Below are 27,533 nucleotides of genomic sequence, written 5' to 3'. Positions count from 1 at the left end.
TCATTTGATCATTTAAAATGATTTTAGAAAGGTTATAAGATAGTTTGTTAATAAATATATTGAATGGTTATATAAATGAATGAGAATGAGAAAAATAATAAAATGTTGAATTACAATCTTTTGTATTTTTTCTTATTTTTTTAATTTTATCAATAATATTTTGAAGTTTGACATTTCTTAGGTAGGGGGGTCGGTAGTAACCCTGAATACCGTCCCTTTTTACTTTTTGTTCGCCTCCTACACACTGTTTAACATAAATTTGATCATTTGTAATAATTTAATATAGAAATAAATGTTAAACAAAATCTTTTCTTTCCTTTTAATCACGATAGAAAAAATTGTAATAGCGATAACAAATGAGAAAATAAAATACGGAAGTGATACCACAAAGTTATTTAAATTAAAACAAAGATACCAGATGAGAAATTAAATGATAAACATAATGTCATACAACTATCTTAGAGAATTTCATTTTATAATAAATGAGTCAGTTATATACATCTCATTAATTATACGAATTTATTATTTCAAATTACTAATCGTTTATAAAAATAAAAGTTCTCATGATGACCCGAGTTGGAATACCAAATGGTACTATCGGTACAAAACAATACCAACATAAGCGATAACTTTTGATATTAGTATCTCGTGATCTCGATATCGATACTGTAAGGTATCGCACCGAGACCAAACGATATCAACATAACCGATACTTTCGATACCAGCATCGCGTGATCTCGATATCGATACTGTAAAGTATCGCATCAAGACCAAACGATACCAACATAAACAATGCTTTCGACACCAGTGTCGAGTGATCTCGATTTCGATAATGTAAGGTATTGCAGCGACACCAAACAATACCAACACTAACGATACTTTTGTGATTTCGATACCGATACTGTATGGTATCGCACCGATACCAGACGAAATATCGAGACTCGAGACCAATTTTCTAGTGTCTAATAGTTATAAGAAATATATAGTTTGGAAGCAAACAAAAGCGCATTATTTTAACTCTTTCATACTGTTTTTCCTTGTTTCCGGACTTCCGAACCTGCGCAGAAAAACTATTGTTGTTAACGTTTGCCAGTTATTTTACCAAGGTATTTTTGTATTTTATTTGAAATTGCTTTTCAATATCTTCTTGTAAAAATTGTGCAACTTGTAGTTGTTCAGCTTTAAGGAGACACAATGGAAACAATTTTTTTTAAACAAAAACAGCTGGATCTACAGAACTTTGTTTAATATGCCACCAGAATCATCGTATTAAACTGTTACTAAAAGCAGCTAGAACTACAGAACTTTGTTTTATGATGGATATGTTTTTGATTGTTTAAATGTAAAGAACAATGTTGAAAATATAACGAAAAGGAAGTTATGTTTAAAACCTTATTAACCAGTAGATAATTTTGTTGGTTGATTGAATCACTAGAATGATAAATTGTAGAAAGAATCTATAGATCAACAAGAAGCTTTGATGAGTGCTAGAAATCAAAAAATGTTTGTTTTACAAATTTACAAAGCTTTTCAAATTATTTCATAGAAGTTGTTAAAGTTTTACTTCAAAATGGTGTTTAATTATTTATTCCTGAAAGATTTGCAATAAAGATGTATATATCAGAGATTTTAACTACAATATCAATGCAATCAAGTCACAGTTTTCAGTTTGTCCAGTTACTGGTAATTTTCAATGTAATGAAAACATTAAAACTTTATCAGAGTAAAAATTAAAGTTGTCAATTCAAATTAAAGACCAATATTGAGCTCTATATTTCCTCATTTGTTTATAAGTAAATAAACAAAAGAAATATAGTGATAATTATAACTGCAAAATTTAAAAAAAAAGTTATTTGTGATTTATATTAGTATTTACATAATAACCCCAATCCGCTATGAAATTCCAAAACATAAACAAACTAAATTAAAACTTTTAATTTTAACTTAGTTATAATAACTATTGCTGACTTTTTCTTTTCTTCCATAACTGTTTACATGCAAATATAAAAGGGAAACTATTGACTTTTATAATTGTCAGTAGTCAGAAATAATAAGGTATTAGTTTTAACAAACCTAGAAACTAACACTCCTCTTCCTTGTATGCTTTTAGGTAACCCACTTAGGGTAGATTAGGGTAATTTGAGCATACTTAAAGATTTCTTAGATGTAAGCAGTGAAATTAAAGTTGCTTTGTATTTTTCGAATCGACTTTATGTGGTGATAACAGGAATCAGTACAATTTACGTAAATTTATATATAGTAATTAGCGGCTATCGTCTAATTAAAACGCAGTTAAATTTTATGCGTTGTTAAAATAATATCATCACGCATGAATAAATCTGTGCCACGAAATTTTGGTGCCAATAGAATGAAATTAATTTTTTCATAAGGAAAAATATGTTAGCTAAATATCCAATCCATTTTTGCTTGAAAAATAATACATAAAAACATTTAGTTTTGACTATACTTAAAGATGTCATTTTTGTGTAATATGAGCATGCTCAAACTACCCAGTGTTTTTCATTAAAATTACCTTATTTAAAATTCCTAAAATAGCAGTGATTTAATTGCTTTTTGAATAAAAACAAAACATAGTAAAAAATTATAATATTTTAACAATACTAAATATTTTTCTGTATTTTAAATTTAAAAAATTTGAATTTTTATCGTTTAAAGGTTTGAGTTGATAAAATTGAAAAAAAAACGAACTGATTTTTTTTTGCGGAAAACATAGTAGTATTGTTTCAACAAAAAGTGGCCTAAAATTTGATCTTTTAATGAAAAGTTTTGTTAATAGCAAACTATTATACTCCAAAAACTAGTTCTAATTATCAGGTTGGTATTTTTTTATTTAATTATTGTTATTTTTTTGAGCTAATTTAAAGTGCACCAGGTGGTCTGGCTTATATGAGCACTTTTGCTACTTTTTTAAAACCTTTGTGTTTTAAAAAAAAAAATTCCGGTGCCCAAATATCTTAGTGGATCATGAGTAGGGATCCCTAAAAATTGTTTATTCACAAAAATTTTGGATCCAGCCTAATTTTTTTTGAAAATATTCCAACTTTTGCTTAAGTTGCTCATATTACCCTAATCTACCCAATATGAACTTGTCTACATAATTTTGGATGCTCTCTTACCTAACATTATTTAAATCTAATTTTAGTTTCCCAAAAATACATTATCAAAAGAAAGCGTAACACCATCGCTAATTAATCATAAGAATATTTTTTTCGTGACTATGATTAACCTCAACAGAATTTAACATAGTTCTGGATTCAGGGTCGTTTCACCAAACTACTTTAACTAAACCAATCACAGAAGCAAAAAAAAATTCTTCATTTTTAATAAAAATTTAATCTTAGATATAATTCTTATATACATTTTATATATATATATGTATATATATATATATATATATATATATATATATATATATATATATATATATATATATATATATATATATATATATATATATATATATAATGTTTTATTTGTATTCTTCAAACAAGGTGCTAAATGTTCTTAAAGGACAGAGCAATAATAAATTAGTAAAAACACTTATCTCATTTTTGTCTTCAATAAGTTGTTTCTCCATTAGTTGGTTCATCAGGAAGAATCGTCAAGATTCTTGACATTTTAAATTGATTAAAAAACTTGATGAAGACAAAAATTAGGCAAGTGTTTTTACTAATTTATTATTGCTCTGTTCTTTAAGAACATTGAGCACTCTATTTGTAGAATACACTAACATGATTGATAGGTTTGATACAGGGTTTAGTATGATTGATTAAGATTGCACCCTGTGCAACCTCAATCAATTATTCTAACATGATTGATTGAGATTGCACAGGGTTTGCTAGTTTTCTTTATCATTTTATGTTTTTTAGTTATGTCTTTGACATAAAAAAAAGGAACGAACTATTACAAACAATGTAAGTTAGTGCTATAGCAAATTTTTACAAACTTTATTTGATTCTGGATCATTTCAAGCTTGTTTCTGAAGAGAAAGTACAATATAATTTTTAAAATTGTTTGTACTCTACAATACTTCTTATATGCAGTATTAACTAAAGTCAGAGCATTATCTTCCAAAACACTGCAGCACAGCAAAACTGATGCACAGTGTTGCCAATCTTTAAAAAATATATTCAATAAGATATTGTAAACTTTTTCTCAATATATAATTAATATAACAGAAGACATTTCATGAGTAGTGTATTACAGGAAGTTATATTAAGTGTGAAACTAGTAAATTTTTTATCGAAAATTCATAATACTCCTAATAAAATAAACTTTATTAAATTTTTTTTTTCTATAGATATTTAATACCATTTATTGATATTCTAAATTTCTTGCACCAGATTTTTGTTAAGAACTACTTTCTTGTAACAAAAGGCGATACATGTCTATTTTCAATATTTGCAATATTTTTTCTTTATTCTTTTTAATTTTATCGGTAACATTTTATTAAAGGTATCTCTACTATAAATGTTGAAAGAATATTTTCCAGAATTTTTTAGACAATGTCTTGATGCAAAGACTTGTTTACTTTAGACACTAATTATATAAATGTTGTTCGACATATTATTGGCTTTAGAAGCAAGGGAATCTATATCTTTAGCTAATTTTATGTCTTTGTTTAAAAAATCTCCTTTAATCATATCAAACAAACATTCCAAATTACTGTTTATGATAAAAGCTTGCCATTTTTTATAAAATTGTGCAGGTTTGCCGGGTCATCGCGTAGTTTTCAAGTTAAAACTAAAACACAATGGAAGCGGTCCGTGTCTCCAGACTACGTATTCTTATGACTATGGTTAAGAACAAAAAGAATAACACGTGTCGAAAAAATGTCCATGAAAACTATTATTATTTACCAGTTGAAATATTAATGTTACGGAAACGTAGGTTTCCGTTACGGTGAAACCATTTCCGAAACAGTGACCCCTAGTTATTATAATATAATACTACGTAGTATTATATTATAATAACTAGGGCAGTTTGATTATTAACCTTTTTTTGGAAAATGGATCTTGTACTAGTTGAGTTGAGTTGAGATGAGTGCAATTTAGTACCATTAAAAGAAATTGCCCCAAATATTTGACAGGGCCCTAAATGTGTGGAAAAAAAAATTTATTCAAAATATAGTCAACCTGGACCTTAAAAGATAGGAAATCTTATGGTGATTTCAAAAAAATAAAATTTATGGTTTAAAAAAGTTATTTTTAAAAAGTATTTTCAAAAAAGCGCCTAGAAAAATATCTATTTTTCATATTTTCTATTGAAAATCTCAAATAGGTGTTTTTTTAAATATTGTAAAGCCTATATATATATATATATATATGTAAATATTTTTTTTTTTTTTTTTAAATAAAAATCACATAATTGAATTCAGCATTTGATGGCGACTTTTTTAAAATCAGGCTGATTTTTAGAGCAATAATTACATCTTCTTTAAATCAGGCTTTTGAGCTCAAAACACACACACAAAAGTAAATTTCTACCAAATATTTTTTACTGATTATTTAGATTTTTGATTTAACCAGAGTTATTTACGCAACCGCGTGTTTGTTAACTGAGATGATGTTAGGGGAAAATAAAATTAAGTTGTTACTCTATATGTCATTTTAGATTTAAAAGTTTATTTATTTTAATAAACCTTATCACAAAAATATGAAATATTATTATTTGATTAGATATATATATAAAATTTAAATAAAAACTTTTTTTGTTTTAAATAATATGCTAAAATCAATAAATTTTTAAAATGCTTTCTCTCAAAGCATCCTGAAACTTTTTTAACAGCCTTGTTTTTATACATTAAAATGCATGAAAAATTAGCTTTCCTCAAAAAACTAAGCAATTATACTAAAATTCCTTCAGATTGATTTTTTAACTTGCAATAATACACCCGTTTCTACCAGTCCAATAACTCAGTTTCAAAATCGACCTGCCCTACTTTAATAATGCAGTTAACATATTTGTAGATAATAAATAAAATGTGATCTTTTGTGATGATGTGATGATTATTTCTGTAAACTTTAATAATTAAAAACAATAAGTGGTAATTGACAGAAACCGATCACAGCCAATCACAACCGATCGCAGCGTATGTTGATACAACGCTAAGACTGATCACTTGTGCCATACATTCAACATCTTGTTAAAATATTTACTTGCAACAAGTTTAAAAAACTTTAAAAATTTTAAACATTACCCTGTATAGTTTTTTGTTCATTGTTGTTTTCTTTTCCAATTATAGAAATTGTTAATTGTTTTTTATTTTTTTTCTAGAAAAATATCACAGTCATTGTTTTCTTAACTTTTGTTTCGTTTTCTTTACTCGAAGAAAAAACGCCTACAAGTGGCATAAACCAAAATACCGACGCTTTGAAAGAGGTTACTATTAACTCATTTATTCCATGCGCTACAAAAGCTTTTAAAACAGTTGTTGATATGGTTGCCAATTGCAGCATTGGTATAGAACTAGATGGTATAGAACTAGATGGATCATGCATTACTCCTCCATGCCCATATGATACTTTAGCCTCACCCACACAGTGTATTTACTTTTACAACGTGTTTAACTATCCTACAGGGTCATATTGCATAGCCATCGCTGAATTTTTATTGAGCATCAATAATGCTGTTGGATATTTAAATTGCTGTTTATGATTTTATTATTTAATAATACTAAGAAATGATATGTTGTATATAAACTTATTGTATATAAATTATATTTTTTTATCAAAAACGAAGCATTTTTTTAATATAAACTTATTGACATAATATTTATAAAATAATATAACTATTTATTTTTGGGTCAACCTGCCCTGGTCTACCCTATATATTATTTTATTGTTTATATGTGTTGTTTTTGATTGCTTTATTACAACATTTTTTTTTCTATTTGAGAATATTTTGAAAATGTGTTATTAATAACGCAAACTTTTCCAAAACGTATTGCAATAAGTATATCTTATAAGAAATAGGCTAAAGGTTCAGCATATGTTTAAGCCTCAATTGTATCAAAAATGCAATTTTTCGATAACCTTATGATAACATCGTTTATAAATTCTTCTTTATAACTTAGGTATTGTTGACAATTCGTTTTAGCGAGCTGATTAAGAATGGTAGTAAATCAACCCTTTTTTCATAAAAATTTTTTTATTGGATCATTGTTAGAAGTGTGTTGCCGTTTTAACAACTTTTGGTACATCAAAGTAAATTTTAAACAATTTGTTTGGCGTTAATATGCTCACTTAAACCAGCAGAACCACATTATTTAAGTTCTAAATTTAAAACTTAAAGTTTAAGTATTATTTAAGTATATAATGTTAAATAGTATTGGTTAATGGTTTGAGAATAAAAGCGTTTATGCTCTAAACATTAAGACGGGTAAGGCCGGCCCAAACGAATAGGGCACGTTGGTCATATATTAAAACCGATCCTTAAAAAAATACTTTTTTGTTGAATAGCGTATTTTTATCGCCGATAATAATGTTTTGCGTTTTAAATTGTTTTGAAAATAAAAAACAAATTTGGGGTAATTAGTAAAAATTAGTCAAATAATAATGTTTTTTATAATATTTAAACTGTTTCATAATGAGATCAAACTTACTAAATTTTCAATTATGTTTTTTTTTTCAATTAAAAAAAAAAAATTAAAAAAAAAAAGAATTTGGTGTAAATTAAATTTGCCACCATTCTATACGACTAGTTCTTACTGGAATCTTTGGAAACATGTCTCCAGTAAGGTTGTTTCTATAACTTAAAGACTGTGTTTCAAGCATAATTGGAAGTGCGACAACGAAGTCTCGATCTTGGTCTACAGTGTTGGTTCTTTAAACATCATCCGTATTTAGAGCATCTGTATACTGCAGACTTTTGGATGCTTTTTTCTGTTTACTGGTTTCCTCTATAGCCTTCCGCTTTTTATCATTTGACTGATGTTCTTCCTCGTTTCTCTTCACCTGATTTTTCTATTTCCGTGAAACTGTCGATGTACAAATTACCAAACAAGACCCGTATCAATTATCATAATGGAATGCCTTGTCTTCATCTGCCATTTTAACGCCGAATGGCTTTTCTTACTTCCGTTGGTGTGCCAAATCACAAGTTCTACTATCGTAAGCTCTGCTTGTCGTACGCATGTTGAAATCTTGAGCTTTCTGTATCCATTTAATTGCTTTCTTGTAACTTGAATTTTTATGTTGTTTAACCAGAGCCATGAAAGTTTGGTATTTCGGCTCTTACCTTCTTGGTTATGTCTTGTTGACATAGCAGATAGATGTTCTTCAATATCCAGATGTCGGATAGTTCCTGCGCCATTATTTTGCTTGCGTCATAATATGAGAAAACTTTAGAACTAGGTCTCACTGAACACAGGTGTATCATCCGTTTAATTAAATGGCACCACTTTTCAACTTGGATTTACCGATGGACGTTGGTTCTTCTTGGCACGTCGGTTCTTCTTATAAGAAGAACCACGGGGATAGTGTACTATAGTACACAATCCCCGCGATTTCGTAAGTTACAGTATCACTTCTTGTTTCGACTGAACTATCCAAGTTTTTTAGCATGGTGGATCGGTTTGCATCGAGATCTCAAATAAAAAATCAGCGCTAAAGTAATGGGTTTAAGAAAATACGTGCCAACAATGTACTCAACCATCGTATACACATCTACAACGTACTCGACCATCATTCTCAACTTATTTAACATTTCAGTTTATTTTTTTAAAAACGCTTAATTCTATAGCTGTATCTAACCATCTGCAATGATTTACAGTACCAATTATTGTTCAATGTTTCCAGTTTTAATAAGTTTTCACGATTTAGTAAGATAGTTTAAATAGAGATCTCAATTACCCCAGTAGGCACGTGCATCAGACGTCCGCGAGACGTCCGACGACGCATGCCGACTGGAACATAGTTTTGATTGATATTCAGACCTTTAGTAATATCAGGACTAAAATAGATAAATGGAGAAGCTTAAAAACTTTTATAAATGTTTAAAAAAATTTAAGATTAGTAGCATTGTTCGACATCTTACTAAGTAGTCCATATCAATGATCCTAGACTTTAGTAGGGCTATTAAAAACTTAAAATGACTTTTAAACCCTGATTCTCTAGTTTGTAGGTTACATATAAACATATAGAAATTTCCTTTTAGATTTTTGTCAACCCACACTATCAATAATCTGCCATCTAGAGTTTAAACAAGTATTCAACCTATTGCTTCCTTTGTCAAATGCAAACATCTTTATCTAAGCCAGTCAGTTAAACAATCTGTAACTACTTCTGCAGGTTTTTTTAAATCCAATTCTTCATGGGCAAAATGAAAGGGGTAATTTATACTAGGTTTACTGCTCACAGTATAACGGTCCTTTTTTTTTACTCGATATAGAAATTTTCCACCTTAAACATCAGAAAAGACGACAAAACAACATAACGACAAATCTATAGCAAGCCAATATTGTATAAATACTCCATATTGCATCTCTTTAATTAGCAATATAATTACAACCTACCGAATATAAAATATCTTCGTAGATATAGCTATAACTTAAGAAATGAAAAATATTTTGGTTATTATAAACAGTAATCTAGTGTATTCATTTAGAAATTAGAAAGTGAATTTAGTAACAATATATAATATAAATAATAAAAATTTATTATAAGTTATATTAAAAAAAGGTTTAGTAGAATGTAAAGATATGGAAACGCAAAGTAGTTTTCAAAAATATAAACTAACATTCATTTGTAGTAGTATTTTCGACATCCAGCGGTTTTGATGTTGTTGTCGACAACCAAAATTTATATTTAATATTACTGCTGGCAACCAACATTCATATTTAATATTATTTTTGCCAGCTAATTTTAATGTTTAATATTATTGTCGACAACCAACATTCATTTTAATAGTATTGTCTATATTGGATGTTAAAAAATGTTAAATACCAGTGGTTCAGTTTATACCCTTTTCATCCAAATTTTTATAAAATTTAGCTGACACGTAGCAATCAATCTTCATTATCTTTATATTAATGAGTTGTTACAAACTATTCGCTAGTTTATGTAGCTAGTGGTTCTTGTTACGAAAATGCCATATTTATCGTTACGAATGTCGCAAGCTAGATGCAAGCCTATTTCCAACCCGCCCAGTGAGCACAGTACTTTTTTTATTTTAACGCTTTTTGGACGTTTTTATTAGGTTTAAATCTTATAAAAACGTCCAAAGAACGTTTAAGAAACGTACCGTGCCAACTAGGCGTACGCAGAACATTTGCTATTGGACGCTACAGAAAATTGCTATTTGATTGTAACCTATGATGTGCGTAAAGTATATTATTTAATAAACTTTTATATAAATTTATTGTTATTATTTTTAAACTTGAACACAATAGTCAGATAAAAAAATGAAAAAATGTAAAATGTTGTTTAAAGAAATTTGCGACAAATCTTCAAATAACAATTAAATTTTTTTGAAAACTTTTTGAGGAAAGATAAAATTTAAGAGCTTACAAGAATTGATTAGAATTGTGTTTTTACAAGAACTAATATATTTGTGTAAGTTTTTAAAATTAATTTTGTTTCGCAATTTGATAGCATTATTATTTAAACCTGTGTAAAACAATGGAGTTTCAAATCGATGTGAATGTTAGATTGGTTTTAAAGCTTTCACATCGATTGACCATTTAAATATTTGTATAAATGAAATAAGCTTATTATTTCACTTTTACATATTTTAGGTTAGTATGTTAATGGGGACGGCATTAAAAAGTCAAATCTATGCAAATTTCTTTTAGTAAATTTGTATAGAATTATAAATATATAATGAAAGATAATAAATCATATAATGCAACAAAATTAGGACGTCTATTAGTGCATTTCAACTCATAATTTGCGATGCCATTGCAATTTTTTTCACTTCTTAGTTATCACATGAAAAAAAAAATTGTTTTCAGGGGTACGTCTACAGACGCAGTGGCGTAGCTAGCATGAATGACATCCGGGGCGGACATCGATGGTGTCACCCCTTGAAAACGGTTAAAAATAACATTATATATAAGAAAAAAACCAGATAAGCTTGAAGTATGCTTTTAGTTCAACAATTTAATTTAGCATTACAAAAATTATTCCTGTACCATTTATAACCGCATATAGTAATGCTTGTAAAATAAGTAAAAAGTTAATAAGGAAAACAAAATAAACAGTATATCTTCAATACTTTAAGCAAAACATAAATGAAGAATTTAATAACATTACTAATATACAAGTTTCTCAAGTACTTTATACTTTTGTGTTTATGATTCCGTTCGCTATTTAGTGCGTCTTTTAGATCAGGTCATTAAAAAGGTCGTTTTTCAAAATTAAAATTTTTTATCTCAATAGTAAAACCACGATTTTTTTTTACTTTTTTTTTTTGCAAAAAGTATGTTTTACTATATGTTATCTTTTTTATATTACATTTGGTTATAATAAAAAATTTAGATCAAATCCTTAATATTTTAGATAAAATCTCTAATGTGTAAATTAATTTGTTTGAGTTACGGTAAATTTTTATAGTAATGTGTCGTATAAGGTGAGATAATTACCCATCTTACTTTTCAAAAATGCTTAAAAATAACTATACAAAAGTGAAAAAATATCTAGAATTCCTTTTATTTACAAGTATCAAACAAAATTTGCATGCACAAATCAAGTTTTAACAAAAGAAAAAAAAATCATACTTTGAAAATTTAACACATCGTCGCGTTGGTTTGACAAGGTTCTAACTGATCCGTGAGTAGCTTTGAGTAAGTCGATGTCAAAAATTGTTATGTTCCTACCATAAAAATTTATTAGTATTAATTGATATTATTTTTCACCCACGATAACATAAGCATTTGCCTTTAGTATCACCATTTGTAACAAAAATAATTCATCGCATTCTATCATTTTATAGGTCTTCATCTATCCTAAAAACCACTGTTTAGTAATAACCACCTAAGAACCACTGGTTACCACCTAACCTACTTAACCATCTAAAACCACTTAAGAACCACTACCTAAACCACCTAAGAACCACTGGTTAGTAATCTCAGTCCTGGAGAGGCACAAAAGAAATACAGCCTTAAAGTTCTGCAAGTTTAAATTTTTAGTTTAACATTCAAAACTCTAGAAGTTGATGAGCTAGTGACTGCATTTTTTTCTGTTAGGTTTCCTCCCCTCATTTTTTTCTGTTAGGTTTCCTCTCCTAATTTTTTTCTGTTAGGTTTCCTCCCCTCATTTTTTTCTGTTAGGTTTCCTCCCCTCATTTTTTTCTGTTAGGTTTCCTCATTAAATTTGACATTAGCACAAGTCTTAGGTTCATTTCAATTATGGATGGAGAATTTTAGCACAGCAATCTTAAAAAAAGTAACTAACTTGTAATAATAGCTTTGGTGTTAAACAGTAGTTCTTGATATCTTGTGGATTTATTTAAACAACATATTAATAATGATAACGATTTTTTCCGTTAACTTGTTTGAGGGTCTAAGCGGACTATAAAAATCAGCTATCATTGTGAGCTTTTTAATTTAATTATGCGCATGATCCACTTTCTAAACACATAAATGACAATGGAGTAAGTATTTTGTAGTGCTTAAGTTAATGCTAAGAATCTCCCTTTAAAAATGTAACTCACTATTTGATATTATACTGTTCCAATTTTGAGAGACGCAGCAATCAAGTAACTAAATTGCTCATGTCTCTTTTTATCTGCCGCAACATCCAATATCTTGCAAAATGAACTGGAAAAATGCTTGCCGGCATTGTCCACCATTGATTCAGTCATAATGCTCAATATTGTTGTTTAGTTGTTGTATAATATGCTGTCAAGTTAATCACACTTTGCTTTCTCTCATAAAAAATAACTACATTTCCAACATTACTACCTTAATTTACAGTAATTTTAAATCATTATAAAAAATCTTTTTTATTTATAACACAGCCTGCATTTTTAACATTGCTAATAAACATTTTATTACAAAATTGTTCAATTTTTTTAATAGTACTAATGTATATGATGTAGTAAATTAAAACTATATTATTTTATTAATCAGCTATATTCAAAATTATATATTCATAATTGAGCGTAAGAGATAAGCAATGGGTAATGAACATGCATGACTGACCGCTGGGGGCTAGACACACTTACACGTTCTTACATTGACTGACAGTTAAGGATATGTGCGTCAAAATGTACTTACATCGACTAAAGGTAAGTTTGTGAGAAGACTGAATTGCCATTATTAAATTTAAAAAAAGAGCTTTGCCTTATAAAATCTATTTATTTTTTGTTTTTAATAGTTAATAGAACGCTGATAGAAACCAAAACTTTTTGTTGTGTTAAAAAGATTTATAAAAAATAGCGAATATAAGCGTTTTGTAATTTTTAGTTTTTACATCAAGGTCATACTAGAACACTATACATTTGATATTGAGACCAATGTTTTTAAATGATTTTTAATGAGCATGAAATTTTCTATTATAATATATTTAACTGAAAAAAATTTGAAATAGTCTGCTGTTAGGGTTTACCCTTACCTATTAGTTAGAACTTGTCAAACTAAATATTAGTAAACTAAACTTGCAGATACAGTACTGGCCAAAACGATCCGACCACAAAGGTTTTTAGACAGAAACGTTATACCACTTCAATTTAATGATAATATGATGCAACAAACAACATTCACATAAGTCAATGACACACTTTCAAAGAAACCAGCAAGTAGTTCACATCAGAAAAGGTTTCTAGTACCTCGAATGTCTTCCTGCGGCTTTGAGGACAGCTTCTATTCTTCGAGGCATAGAGGCAACAAGAGAGTCACAGTAATCAGACGTTATTTTTTGGGACCACGCCTCCAGTATAGCCTCCTTCAAAGTTGTCGCCGACGTCAAGTTTGCTTTTGACACTTCTGTTTTCAATTTTACCCAGCAATTTTCAATCGGGTTTAAATCCGGTGACGAGCCAGGTAACGGAGCAAGAACATTGATGAAATTCTCTTAAAACCATGTCTTGACAATCTTTGCCTGATGACATGGCGCGACGTCATGCATAAAAATGTCACAGTTGTGAGTTCTGAGCCAAATAAGAACATTTTCCTTTATTATTTGCAAATAATTAACAGCTTTGATAGTTTCACCTGGCGGCATGAGATGGATTTTCGCTCGACCTCTGGCAGTAATTGCTCCCCAAATCATAATTGCAGGACAATGTTTTACCGCTGGAGCAATATAACGGGCATTGTAGCGTGTGTATAATAATATAATAATAATAATGATAATAATAATATGAATAATAATAATAAGAAGAAGAAGAATAACTCGAATTACATAATGTTATATAAATGACATTATGTAATTCGAGTTATTCTTCTTCTTATTATTATTATTCATATTATTATTATCATTATTATTATTATATTATTCGAACTAATTCATCATTGTATATTATTATATAATTCGAATTATTATTACTATTATATTAATCGAACTAATTCATCATTGTAAATTATTATATAATTCGAATTATTATTATTATTATTGTATTATTCGAACTATTGTCATCCTCTGCAGATAACTGAGAGCATCTTAGCACCACTCAATCGTCGACATTGATCCCACACATAACGCGCAAATTAATTCAAGTCCCTCTTTGGCATTATCAAACTGTACTTTTTTCTTCCCTTATTCCTTTTTTTTACTGAAAGGTTGCCCCATGACTAAATTTTGCGAAATTATGGATAATGTTGTATCTAATACTAAATATAGATGTTGCAGCTTTATAATTAGCATTTAGCTTAAGGTTTATTACAAGAAAAAGGCTAAATTTTATGATTAAAATTTCACCATCTAGGGGGAGAAGTGAAATTTCTCAGAGGTATTTCGTTTATAATAAATTTATACAAATATAAAGTTTATTTGAGCTTATATGCTTTGTTATACAAAATAAAAATACCCTACAGATTAAAAACATCCAAAACATAAATGATTAAAAAAGCTCATCTAAAACATTTTTTTAAAATACTTCAAAGTACATATATGTTACTTGCATTTTAGACGTCAAAAAAGATTTTGTAAATAAAATTTCTAAAGCAGTTTTGATACAGGAAGTATACACTTTGTAAGGAACAGAAAATTGATAATCAAAAACATAAATCAAAGGTAGTTGTTATAGTTTTATAGAACCTCTGTATTGTTTCATATTTTTAAAGGGGGTTGGAATTTCACCACCTTCCACCATATGTTTTTATTCAGATATTTATCTAATTTAATAGTTTATAAAAAAAAATTTATTATTTAAGTTTTAAATACATATTTATTTTCATTACAAAATAAAGTAAAAAAATTTTTTTAACTTGCCTAAAGTTTTAACTTTAAAAATAGCCTCACTTAAAATTTACGTTTTCCAACGTCAATCTTTTTTGACATTTTCGATTGCCATTTTTTTTAAAAATGAAATATTCGCAGTTTAAATAAAAAAAAAAGAAGTTATATAAAGCCTTAATATAACTTTTTTTTTTTAAGTGCGAGTATTTCATTAAAAAAAAAAACTTGGCAATTTCAAAATGTCGGAAAGATTGTAACAAAATATGACAATACCTTAATTTAAAGTATTGTCCATAATTCAATAATCGTATAAAATAATATTTACGCTTTACTTTATGTACTTTGCCGAAGTTTTCCGTATTTCAATGTCTTAAACTTGTCTAAGTTTTACGTATTTCAATGTCTTAAAAATAAATGCTTATACTTTGGTTTTACTTACAAACTACTGTTTTGATTACGCAAACTACGCGCTATAGAAAAATAAACGACTAGTATAAATAAATGCTTATACTTTGGTTTTACTTACAAACTACTGTTTTGATTACGCAAACTACGCGCTATAGAAAAATAAACGACTAGTATATAAAACCTTATAAAGTATATAAGGTTTTTCTTTTTTTCTTTTTTATTTTTTAACCTTTAAGATAAAATCTTATGTAAACATAATCTAAATTTATTTTTACTGTTATGATGTATTCGTTACTATTTCTACTTTGAAAATTACGCGAAAGTTTGTTATTATATTTATTTATGAATATTCGGCATTTCATATTTGTAGCTTAAGCCAAAACAAACACACCTCAGATCCACCCTTTGAAATTTTTGATAGAAAAAAAAAACCTTTTAAGATTTTAATGGTTTGTGCGGTTTAACTGGTTTCTCATGAACTTTAATGTTTGTATTAAAAATGACAGTTAATACCTTTAAAATATTTTAAACGAATAAAAAGTAATAATTTAAATAAGTGAGATCAGTATCTACTCATATTCCTATGATTTCCTTATTACATTAGCAGTTTTCTACAAGGTGTTACTTAAGCTCATCAAGTAAAAATAGGTAATTTTATTTTATTATAAATTGTTAAGAATTTGTTAATTACAATATTTCAAGTAATAGTGTTTTTAAGTTAGTAAAGTGTTACTATAAATATTTTATCTTCAAACTGTATATTTGTATTTGTTTCTGAATTTTTGATATTATTTAAATGAGATTATATGTTATATATAATCTCATTTAAACAATATAATAATAATATTATTATTGTTATTACTTTTATATATATATATATATTTATATATATATATATATATATATATATATATATATATATATATATATTATTATTATTATTATTATTCAGTGATCAAATACAAATACAATAATCTATTTATAATTTGATGAAGAGGTGCTACACCTGGCCCCCCTATGCTGACGAACATGGAGATACAGAAGCTACAGACAAAGCAGCAATTGTATCTATAAAGTTACTTTCTTATGTTGTTTTTGAAAGCGTTGATGGATTGAGCGTTCACTGCTTCTTGCGAAAGCGCATTCCATGGGGCGACAATTCTATTTGAAAAAAAGTTATACCGCTCCTCTCAGTTTTTTACCATCTGACGTTCTAGTTTATGGTTATGGCCTCTTAGAATATACTTATCTTTACTTTTTAAAATTTTTTGCGGGACAACAAAACTAACAAGCTCGAGTTTACGAGTGATTTTGAATTGCTCGATAAGATCTGCTATATATATATATATATATATATATATATATATATATATATATATATATATATATATATATATATATATATATATATATATATATATATATATATATATATATATATATATTTATTATAAGCATTAAAACATCATATACGTTATCATAGTATTTTTTTTAAGTTATATTTCGGCTCATATAGTGAGAGCCATTATCAAACTAATAAAACCGTTTAAAAAAAAACGATTAAAAAATTATAATGAACGTAACCAAATGATGTCATTCCAACGTCAGATATTCGATTTAAAACGTTTTCTCTAGATTTTAAACATTGTGCAAGTTGTATTTCAATAGCCTCACGAATTTTTCTTGTGTAATTGTTTGAAATATCAGAAAGCGTTTTAGGGTTCTCCCAGTTTATTTTACCATTACAATGTTGTGAATGTTCTAATATTCCAGATGTTTCCCAGTTGGATTTTGTAACATTATTTTTATGTTCTTGAATTTTTGTGGAAATCTTTTTTCTTGTTTCACCAATATAACATGCACCACATGTGCAATTAATTAGGTACACTCCTGGATGACTATTCGGAGGCAGTTTAGACTTGTTTCGGCAAAGTATATTGATCAAGCGATTACCAAAACGGAAGACTATTTTAACTTGTGATGTCACGAATATTCGGCGACTTTATAAAAAAGGCAATCGTTTAATCGTCTTTCCCATTAAAGTTAAACCATGCTTTAAGTTCAGTTTGTCGTGAAAATAACATTTTTAATAAGTTTAGAGTTTTCTATACTAATTCAATCTATAGCATTTTCTAAAATTACCTCAGAAGTGCAAGATATACCTTTTAGGCATAACTATAATTAAAATATTTGGTGTATCAGTCAACAAATAATGTATGCTGTGACACAACGTATTTATAAATGCCCATAGAGTAGTTGACTTAAAGCAGGTTGGAGCCCTCAATATAATTAAGTGTTGCCGAATATTCGGCCGAATATTCGTGGCATCTCTAGTTTTAACATCAACTTTACGAAATTCTCTTTTTAGAACAAGACTTAATTTTGGGACCCATGGTAAAATAACAAGATTTTTGGTATCAATTTTTTAAGAACAAGATGGATTTGTAGAGTATTTTTATTTTTTAGCTATATCGGAATACTGTTTATAGAAATGTTCATTTTCAGTAAAAATCTTAATAAGAAAATTAATTTCATCTTGAATGTTATGTTCTGAACAAATTTTGTATGTTCGAGCTAAAAAACTGCGATATTCTGTGAAATAGATGATTTCGGTTTTATAAATACGTTTGTAATTGCATCTTTACGGTGTATGGAAAACTCATATTTGAGAAGGTAGTGACTGGTTGAAATACAAATATCTAAAAAATTTAATTGGTTATGAGCATTTTCGTATTCGCATGTGTATTGGATTGATTTATCTTGTGAATTTAAAAGTGTTAAAAAAGAATTTGCGTCATTAATATTAGTAAATTGAGCAATCAACGTAACATTTATAAGTTTTTGGAGCAATATTGACGTTTAAAGCCTGTTGAATAGCATTAGATTCAATATGTTGTAGATATGCTTCTGACATGACGAACATTATGGATAGACCTGTTGGACAAGAATTTTTTTAAATATATATTTTGTCTTCCCATAAAATATATTGATGAAACAAAAAAAAAAATTTCCACAAAAATTCAAGAACATAAAAATAATGTTACAAAAGCCAACTGGGAAACATCTGGAATAGTAGAACATTCACAACATTGTAATGGTAAAATAAACTGGGAGAACCCTAAAACACTTCCTGTTATTTCAAACAACTGCACAAGCAAAATTCGTGAGGCCAATGAAATAAAACTTGTAGAATGTTCAAAATCTAAAAAAAACGTTTTAAATCGTGACAATGGCAACTCACCGTTGGAAACCATTTTTTGAAAATTAAAAAATGTTGATTATCTGACGTTGCAATAACATCATTTGGTTATGTTAATTATAACTTTTTAAACGGTTTTTTTAACGGTTTTCTTAGTTTGATAATGGCTCTCACAATATGAGCCGAAATATGATTAAAAAAATATATATATTATGATAACGTATATGATGTTTTAATGCTTATAATATTATTCCATATATAATTAAAGATGTCACTTAAATTATATATATATATAATATATATATATATATATATATATATATATATATATATATATATATGTACATATATATATATATATATATATTTAAACAATTTTAAAATGTATTCTACAAAATAGATTGCTCAATGTTCTTAAAAAAAAGAGCAATTTTAAAGTAGTAAATCACTTAACAAAAATTTTTTTCATTTAACATTGTGTTTAATCAATAAAGACTCATCAGAAATGCTCATCATCATATCATTCTGAATTATTTCTGATGAGTCTTTATTGATGACACACACACACACACACACACACACACACACACACACACACACACACACACACACACACACACACATATATATATATACACACACATGTTATATAAATATAGCACACACACACACACACACATATATATATATGTGTGTGTGTGTGTGTGTGTGTGTGTGTGTGTAACACTATACTTATATATATACATATATATATATATATATATATATATATATATATATATATATATATATATATATATATATATATATATATATATATATATATATAAACATAGTGTACTGATTTTTTAAAGCGTAAGCATAGAGTGTGCACGGGTTTAGTGTTTTGGGTTAGGCAGGCAACATATTTGTTTTAAAAAGGCTGTTTTAATTTGGTAACCTTTTCCGATCATTTTTTTTAAATCGTAAGATATAGTATAGGTGCAAGAGACAAATTTAAGCAAACCAATCAAACAACCCTGGCCCTTACAGAAAGCTAACCCTAACTTATCCGTAGTTATGTAGTGCAAGCTATGACGTAATAAGTTTATTAAATAAACTACTTATGTCATATATATTTCTCCGTATTATTTATATTAACTATATAATAAATAACAGTTTTACAAAAAAACAATAAAGATTAACACATGACGTCGAAAATTTAAACGTGGCGTTTTTTGAACTTTGTTTTTTACAGGGTTATATTTTTTTTTAAGTTCTAAAATCTTTCAGCGTACGTTTTAAGTGAAATAAAAATTTTTAATTGAACTCTTTGTAACTGGCAGCCACTTAGGTATAGATTTTGAAATGTTTCAACAGTAGAAACTCAACTTTTTGAAAAACTTGAGTTATTGATATGTGTTATGTATATGTTTTTCTATTGTATTTAAACCTATGAAAATTGCTGAGAAAACATAAGTTATAAAATTGTTTTTATATGCCGTCTATTTAATTTTTTTATTTTTTAACTCACAAACCAAACTAGACTGTGTCTTCTCATTTTTTTAACACTAAAAGTACAAAAGAAAATGATTCGGAGAAGGTAACAAAGTGTTAAATGATTTAAGCTCAAACTTAAGTAATGAAATAGTTTATAAAAAAGATGTGTAGGGGAGACCGGGGCTAGTTGGCCGCAGGGGTAAGTTGACGAACTGCGTTTATCTTTAGAGCCTTTCATCATTGTAAAAGTTCCAGTCACAATTGGTTTACTATATCCAGTCAGACTTTTTTTTCAAAGCTGCCGTTTTTCAGGATCTATAGACTGTTTATTAAAAAAAAAGCTTTCGGGGTAAGTTGACAAATTTTTTACGGGGTAAGTTGGCTTATAGCATTTACTATGGAAAAAAATATTTATTTTTATAAAATTATTTTTTTTTATTTTTTTTATTTTTAACAATATTGAAAATATTTATTCTTACAAAAAAATTAAAAAAAAATTTTGTTTAGTTTTTTTTTCCACAGATAAAAGGTGGGTTACTGTTTGGCTTTTATACGGACTAATATTTGGTACCAGCTAAAAGTAATATTAAATTTTGGGATAAAATTGTTGCAAAAATTAATTTAAAAAAAATTTCTATTAATTTTGCACTTAATAGTGCATTAATAATCATTTTTATAGTTTGCGCCAACTTACCCCGTGGTGGGGTAAGTTGGCGCAAATTTTTTTTTTTTTTTGAGGGTCCGGAAAGGCCCCAAGAATTTTTTTTTTTAAATGAATGCAAATTTTATAAGATACCCTAATCCATACTCTTTAAGACTACACTTTAATATTTTTAAAAAAATGTACTGTTAGGGCTACAGAGCTCATAGAGTAAAAACCGAGCCAACTAGCCCCGGTCTTCCCTACTAAGAAACGTATAACGCAAGAAACTATTTATCACAAATTTAGTACTAAAGATAAATGAGCGTTTAACAAGTGCCCACAAAACCGCTTTTAAAATAAATTAAATAGCACGGAAGGTTAAGATTAACAGTAGATTATGTATTTTAAAAAGTTTAATAGTGAATGGAGTTGACATTGTTAACATTAGCTGTGTGGTTAGTACCTTGTTTTAATGAAAAAAGTTTTTTCAATGATATATTTTATAACTAGATGTCTAACTTGCGGGATTTTATTGGATAAAAAATAAAGCCGCTTTTTTTTTGTTTATAACAATAGTCCGTCATTTGTAAAAAGGGAAAAAACTGAAGCCGAAGTGTGGAATAAAAGTTAAAATGAAAGTCAAAAGTTCCCAAAAAATTAAAGATAATTCAAAAACAAATTTTTATAATTATAAAATACTTATAAAAGTTATAAAATACTTATAAATAGTTATAAAAGTTTATGAGCCTATGTTTATTAAAAAGTATTATAATTCATAAAAATGCTTTAAAAGCGTCTGTCGTTTTACTTTTCTATTCAAAACTTTAATCCCTTTTTAATCGAAAATAAATTAAGGAATCATAAATTATTATTTTATAAGTATTATAATTTCCGCTTTTACGTAAGTAGTATTTAAATTAAAAGTATATTTACTTCATTTAAGAAAAGAAAAGTTAAAAATATTTGTTTACATATTTAATCTGCCATTTGTAAAAAAGATCGAAGTTAGACATCTAGTCATATAACATATCATTGGGTTTATTAAAAATGTTTCAAGACATGTCTTTCACATTTTCACATCTAATTTTTTTAATTAGCGAACTTGATTGATATAAGCTATAATACTTATTTTTAGTTAGCGAGGGTAGTGGATAGTGGGTAGAGGGTAGAGGGTAGAGGATAAAGGATAGAGGATAGAGGGTAGAGGATAGTGAGGGGCTATAATGATCTTTTAACATAAGACAGCAAAATTGTGTTGTATATTTTTGTTGAACATTTTTGTCAGCGTAACTTTACGTTTATTGATTTTTGGCTCTGTTTATCAATATTTTTAGAATTATTTCCCCGATTTTGGTACCTTTTGAACTTAATTTTACAATTAGGTTAGTGTCATTTCAAGACATTTTAGACACCTGCTTGAGAAGATTGCTTACTGTACATTTGTTTTACTTTTAAGAGTTTTTAACAATTAAAGTGTAACCACTTTATTATTTATCTAAGTGTCGTTTAAGTGCCGTCTAAGTGTCGCCTTCGCCTCGTAATTAGTTCTTTAATAATTTGAATCTTGCATTGGTTGAAATGAAAAAAATATTTATATTTTCAAAAACTTTATTTTATAATTATGATCTGTTTTTTAATAAACTTTAGTCATAACTTTATATTAGATTCTGAGATTTAAACTTTAGTCATAACTTTATATTAGATTCTTTATTTAGAATAACCCCCAAGAGATCTTCATTCTAAATATTTTAAATTTTATTTGTTTTATTTGTTTCAATTTTAATGATTATATAAATTTAATTGTATCAACGCAAAAACGTTTAGTTAGAAATTTTAATTTATAATTTTTTGTATAAGTATAATTTATAAATTTTCGTTAAAATTTGTTTTTACAAAGAAAACCAATATACAAACAAACAAACAAAAAAAAAAAAATGGATTGTAACTGTGGTCCGGGTTATCCATCTCCTTTGTTAGCAATGAAAGGAGAAAAAGAAAAGTTAATTTATTTCCCATGCATACAAGTAGAGAAAGGAAAATCTAATTATTTGGCAACAGCAGATGTAAATGTTGAGTCGGATACTTACAGCAAGGTATTTTTGAGTATTTAAATTTTATAAAATTATATTTTTTAACGCTTTTTTTGTCTAAGAATTTTTTGTTTTGTAGTATTAAACAAATCATCAATTTTTTTTGTGCCAGTGACGAACTATGTGCGTAGCTAGTGATAAACTGCTAAAGTTTAAACCAGATACATCTGATTTGTTAAATATTTTGTGATATCTAGCCAATGAAAGTTACCCCTAGGTTTAATAAGCTATTACTATTTACTAAAACATCACATAGAACATTAATCTTTTATCATTAGTTTTAAAATTAAGAAAACGTAATATTATAATCCCGTTTTTTTAACTTAACTTTTTTCAATTTAAAATCTTTATTTCAAGTTGATTTTTAGCAGATACTTTTAGCATTAAAACTAATTGAAATCAACACATTTAACTTTATAGACATTACAATGTCATGAAAAAATAAGAGTTGTTTCAATAAAAATAAAATCGAATAATAATACAATCCTTGTTAACGATATAGGTCAGTATAAAATAAAACAATATTTTTGATATGTTTTTTGAACACCTCAAGACTTTTTGCACACATGATCTCGTTATCTAGAGTGTTTCAAAATAAGGTGGCTCTATATAACGTGCATTATGTATATATGTGGAGCCTTCAGGAGGTAGAACTTTATACGTTAGATTTTTTATATTGAAAAGATTCTTTATAAATCCAGGATTTAGACAATAGATTTAAAAGTTTCCATCATAATAAATTTCAAATTTTTTAAGTGGATTCTTGGACTGTTTTCAGAATTTAATAATTCATCTTGAGACAAATCAAACCTTTTATATACTATGCTCAAAAGTTTTCATATGAACTGTATTTATTAGTTTGTCTTCTTTTTTTGAACAAAACATCCAAATTAGTGGACAATAAGAAAAGTTTGATAAAATAAAAGCATTAAACAGCAGAATAGATTTATCATGCGGTTTTTTAAGCCAACTAAAAGGTATTTGAACTTTTCTAAATTAGCGACTATAAAGTTGAACTGAAACCAATTGGTGGTATTGGTTTACCTTTTTTCGCAAACAAAAAATAACCTTTTCAAAGCCATAATCGCAAGCCTAAATAGTGTTATAATCCGTAAAATTCCAAATCTTTAATGAATAAATTTTCCACAATAGTTGTCACATTTAGATACTTTTGGTCCGATTATTGAAAATTTATGCTATTCTAGTAATTTTTTTTAAAGATTTGCGTAATTTGTCTTAATTATTTTCTAAAAGTATAAATTAAAAAAATTTTTTTGATTAATAAATTAGATAATCAAAGTACTACTCATTCAACTTTTCTTTTTTTTTCCACATTACGTCAATTACTTGTCATATTTTGTCTTACAGTGTAAAGATTTTTCAAGTGTCTTATATTGTCTTACAGTGTAAAGATTTTTCAAGTGCTTTTCAAGTGCTGTTTAAAACAGTTGCTTTACAAAAAGAACTTGTAAAAGGTTAGAGTCTGCAATTGAATCTCAACCTCCGAATAATCTAGACTTTAATGTTTTGAATTATGGGTTTTTTAATTCAAAGCAAGCATTGCAACACCAGATGGTCCATAAAAATATTGATGACTTAATAAGTGAAGTAGAAACAGCTTCCAACAATTAGATCAAGACACACTTGATAGTGTATTCTTAACACTGCAAACATGGAAAAATATCATGATATCAAAAAGAAATAACTTTTATTAGATTGCTAATATAAATATTGAAAAATTTCTAAGAGAAGTTGACTCCTTTTAAATTTAAAATATAATGCCGAAGCCGTGGAGAACACAATTTTTTTTTGAATATTTAATAACTGAAATAAAAGTCATAAATTAATAACTTATTTCTGACTCGTAATTTTTTATTGATTTGTTTCTTAGTACTCTATTATTCTGCTAATGAACAGTAATATTTTTTAAGCGTGTGACTTGATCACGTACTTTCAAGTGCCAAAACTCGTTAGAAAGCCTTGAGTATGCCCCTTTCAACAACCTATTACTTTTGAAAATGGGTCACAAGCGAAGCTAAAACTATAAAAGTTCTATCTTTGCAAATGTGAGAACCCAATTGTACCAATGGGTACATGCCAATTGTACCAATGGGTACGGGCCACACTAGTTGGCATAAATATGATAGTAATTTTAAATAACAATAAATGTTATAACACAATAAATACCGCAGATTTACTTACGTCACAAATTTTTACAGTTTTTTTAAGAAGGAGCAATAGGAAGCTTTTCATAAAACGTTGTGTAAAAAAAAAGTTGTGCTTAATATTGTGAAATATTATATGTAAAATATAAAGTTTCTAAAACATATATACAACTTTTCTTAAAGCAATAACAAAGTAAATCAAAGTAAACACAAAAACGCTTTTTTTTTCAATTTTTCAATTTTAATAACACTTCTTTATTTTCTTTTATAAACTCCAGTATAGTTGGTCTACAGAATCTAATACTCTGAGGCATTGTGTCGTTCATTAAAATATTGTTTGAACTTGAATGTACACATAGTTAAAGAGATAGTAAGCTACTGACATAAACATTTTCTGTTGCTGTGGCTATTAGATCAGAACTTTGAAGGTTATTTTAATTGGAAATAATAAAACATTTATGGTTATTAGAGTGGTTTAATGTCCCATAACCCAAATTTTAATTAGTATTAATTTATCAGAGTCTTTTTTTTTATTGTTGAAGTATTTTAAAATTTCTTTTTGCTGTATATTTTCTTACACTCCGAGTATTTTCATAAAGATTTTTTGAAAATTTATCATCCAAGAAGGATGAAAAAACTTCTTCAGACGTCATTTTCTTTTGCAACGTTGTTAGCTGAGTGTAAAACAATATTTGTAACGATTTGTGTCGTCTCTTTGTAACGATTCGTGTCGTCTCTTTATAAAGGGTCTAAGAAATTTAAATAATTTAATATTGCGTTTATTAAATGCTTTCATTGCAAAATTAACATTTCTTTTTTGACTTTTTTTCAGAAGCTAGAGACCCGTGGTTCAGCGCCACCTCTGGGCAAGTTTTATAACATCGGTAAAGTTTTATAATATCATGAACTTCCTACCGAATGCTTTTCGTCGGTGCTCTGTTATAAGCAAGACCTTCTTGGGACACCTAAAATTTTGTTGTTTTTGTTTTTGTTGTTGTTGTTGTTGCCCTTAAAAAAATTATTCATTTATTAAACCCTCTTGGTTTGCTGGTGATTCAGATAATTCATTTGTTTTAAAAACTTGATTAAGTCAAACCTGAATTCTTCTAAATATATGTTTGTTTCGATGTAATGTACGCCATAGTGCCACAAACTCTGCAACAGAATGTGGCACTGTGGCGTGCTGCATACTCTAGCAAACTCATCTCGTAGTCATACTGTATTTAAATACACTATCTACATTATCAAAAGTGTTTTTCGACACCTAAAAAGTCAATTGATTTCCTTTGTTTTCTTAGCTAACAACAGTATACCTGCAAACTAAAATAAAACTTTTTAACAACCTTAAGGGCCAACGACATTTTGATGTGGAGGGGCACAATTGTCTTTTGCTGAAAAAAGTCTTCTATATCAAGGAATTTCTAAAAAAAAAAGAAAAAGTGCTTTAGAAAAAAAGTGTGAGGGGAGATAGGGGTTTAGAAACCAAAATTGTACTTTAGTTATGAACTGTAAAAAAATAAAAACTTCAAAATAAATGAAAAAATAACTTTTTTCTTTTCAAAAACAAGTTTACTTTAGTTTTTCATGCCTTAAAAGTTGTTTTTTTGTTTTGTTTTAGTAATTAATGAAAAAAATTATTTTCCGACCAAGTTTTCTTTAATTTGTTTTAAAGATCATAATTGTTTCAAAAATATTCGGGCCCCAAAATTTATAATATTTTATTAACAATCAATTTTTTAAAATATAGACCAATGAAATATAGATAAAATAGATATCATTGGAAAGGTTATAATATAGGCTGTTAAAAATTGAAATAAAATTTTCTTTTCAGGATAATAAAAAGTTTCTTATCGGGAAAAATTTAATTTCAATTTTTTACAGCCTATATTATAACTAATTATGTCTATTTTGTCTATATTTGATTGATCTATTTTTAAAAAAAGAAAATTACTAAAATCCTGCACATAATTCTAATTTAAAAAAAATATTTTTATTAAATTATTAAAAAATTTTTTTTTTTTGACCACATGATGATAGGGAGTTGAGTTGGGTGCCTGGGACAAATTAAAACTTCTATTTGGATCAAACAATATGTTGAGAATTAAATTATTCTTTCAAATTTTCTTTTTGATTTTTCATTCGAAACTTTAATCCTCAGTTATTAGTTGACGATCAATATGTTTTTAAGTC

At 27.4% G+C, this 27,533-nt stretch overlaps 1 protein-coding gene across 1 annotated transcript in view; it reads left to right on the top strand.

Annotated features, from left to right (window-relative positions):
- The first annotated feature begins 16,174 nt into the window (after positions 1 to 16,174).
- LOC100214327 (methanethiol oxidase) overlaps positions 16,175 to 27,533 on the top strand; it is a 42,571-nt gene continuing 31,212 nt past the window's right edge. Inside the window, exons 1-2 of the mRNA XM_065807653.1 lie at positions 16,175 to 16,415; positions 22,986 to 23,181. Coding sequence (XP_065663725.1) covers positions 23,023 to 23,181 — 159 coding nt within the window. The 5' untranslated portion in view covers positions 16,175 to 16,415; positions 22,986 to 23,022. The remainder of the gene's footprint in view (positions 16,416 to 22,985; positions 23,182 to 27,533) is intronic.

This window comes from Hydra vulgaris, chromosome 10, assembly GCF_038396675.1.
Source record: "Hydra vulgaris chromosome 10, alternate assembly HydraT2T_AEP".
NCBI classification, from domain to species: domain Eukaryota; kingdom Metazoa; phylum Cnidaria; class Hydrozoa; order Anthoathecata; family Hydridae; genus Hydra; species Hydra vulgaris.
Note: the sequence above shows the minus strand (reverse complement) of the source record. Positions and strands in the feature narration are given on the sequence as shown.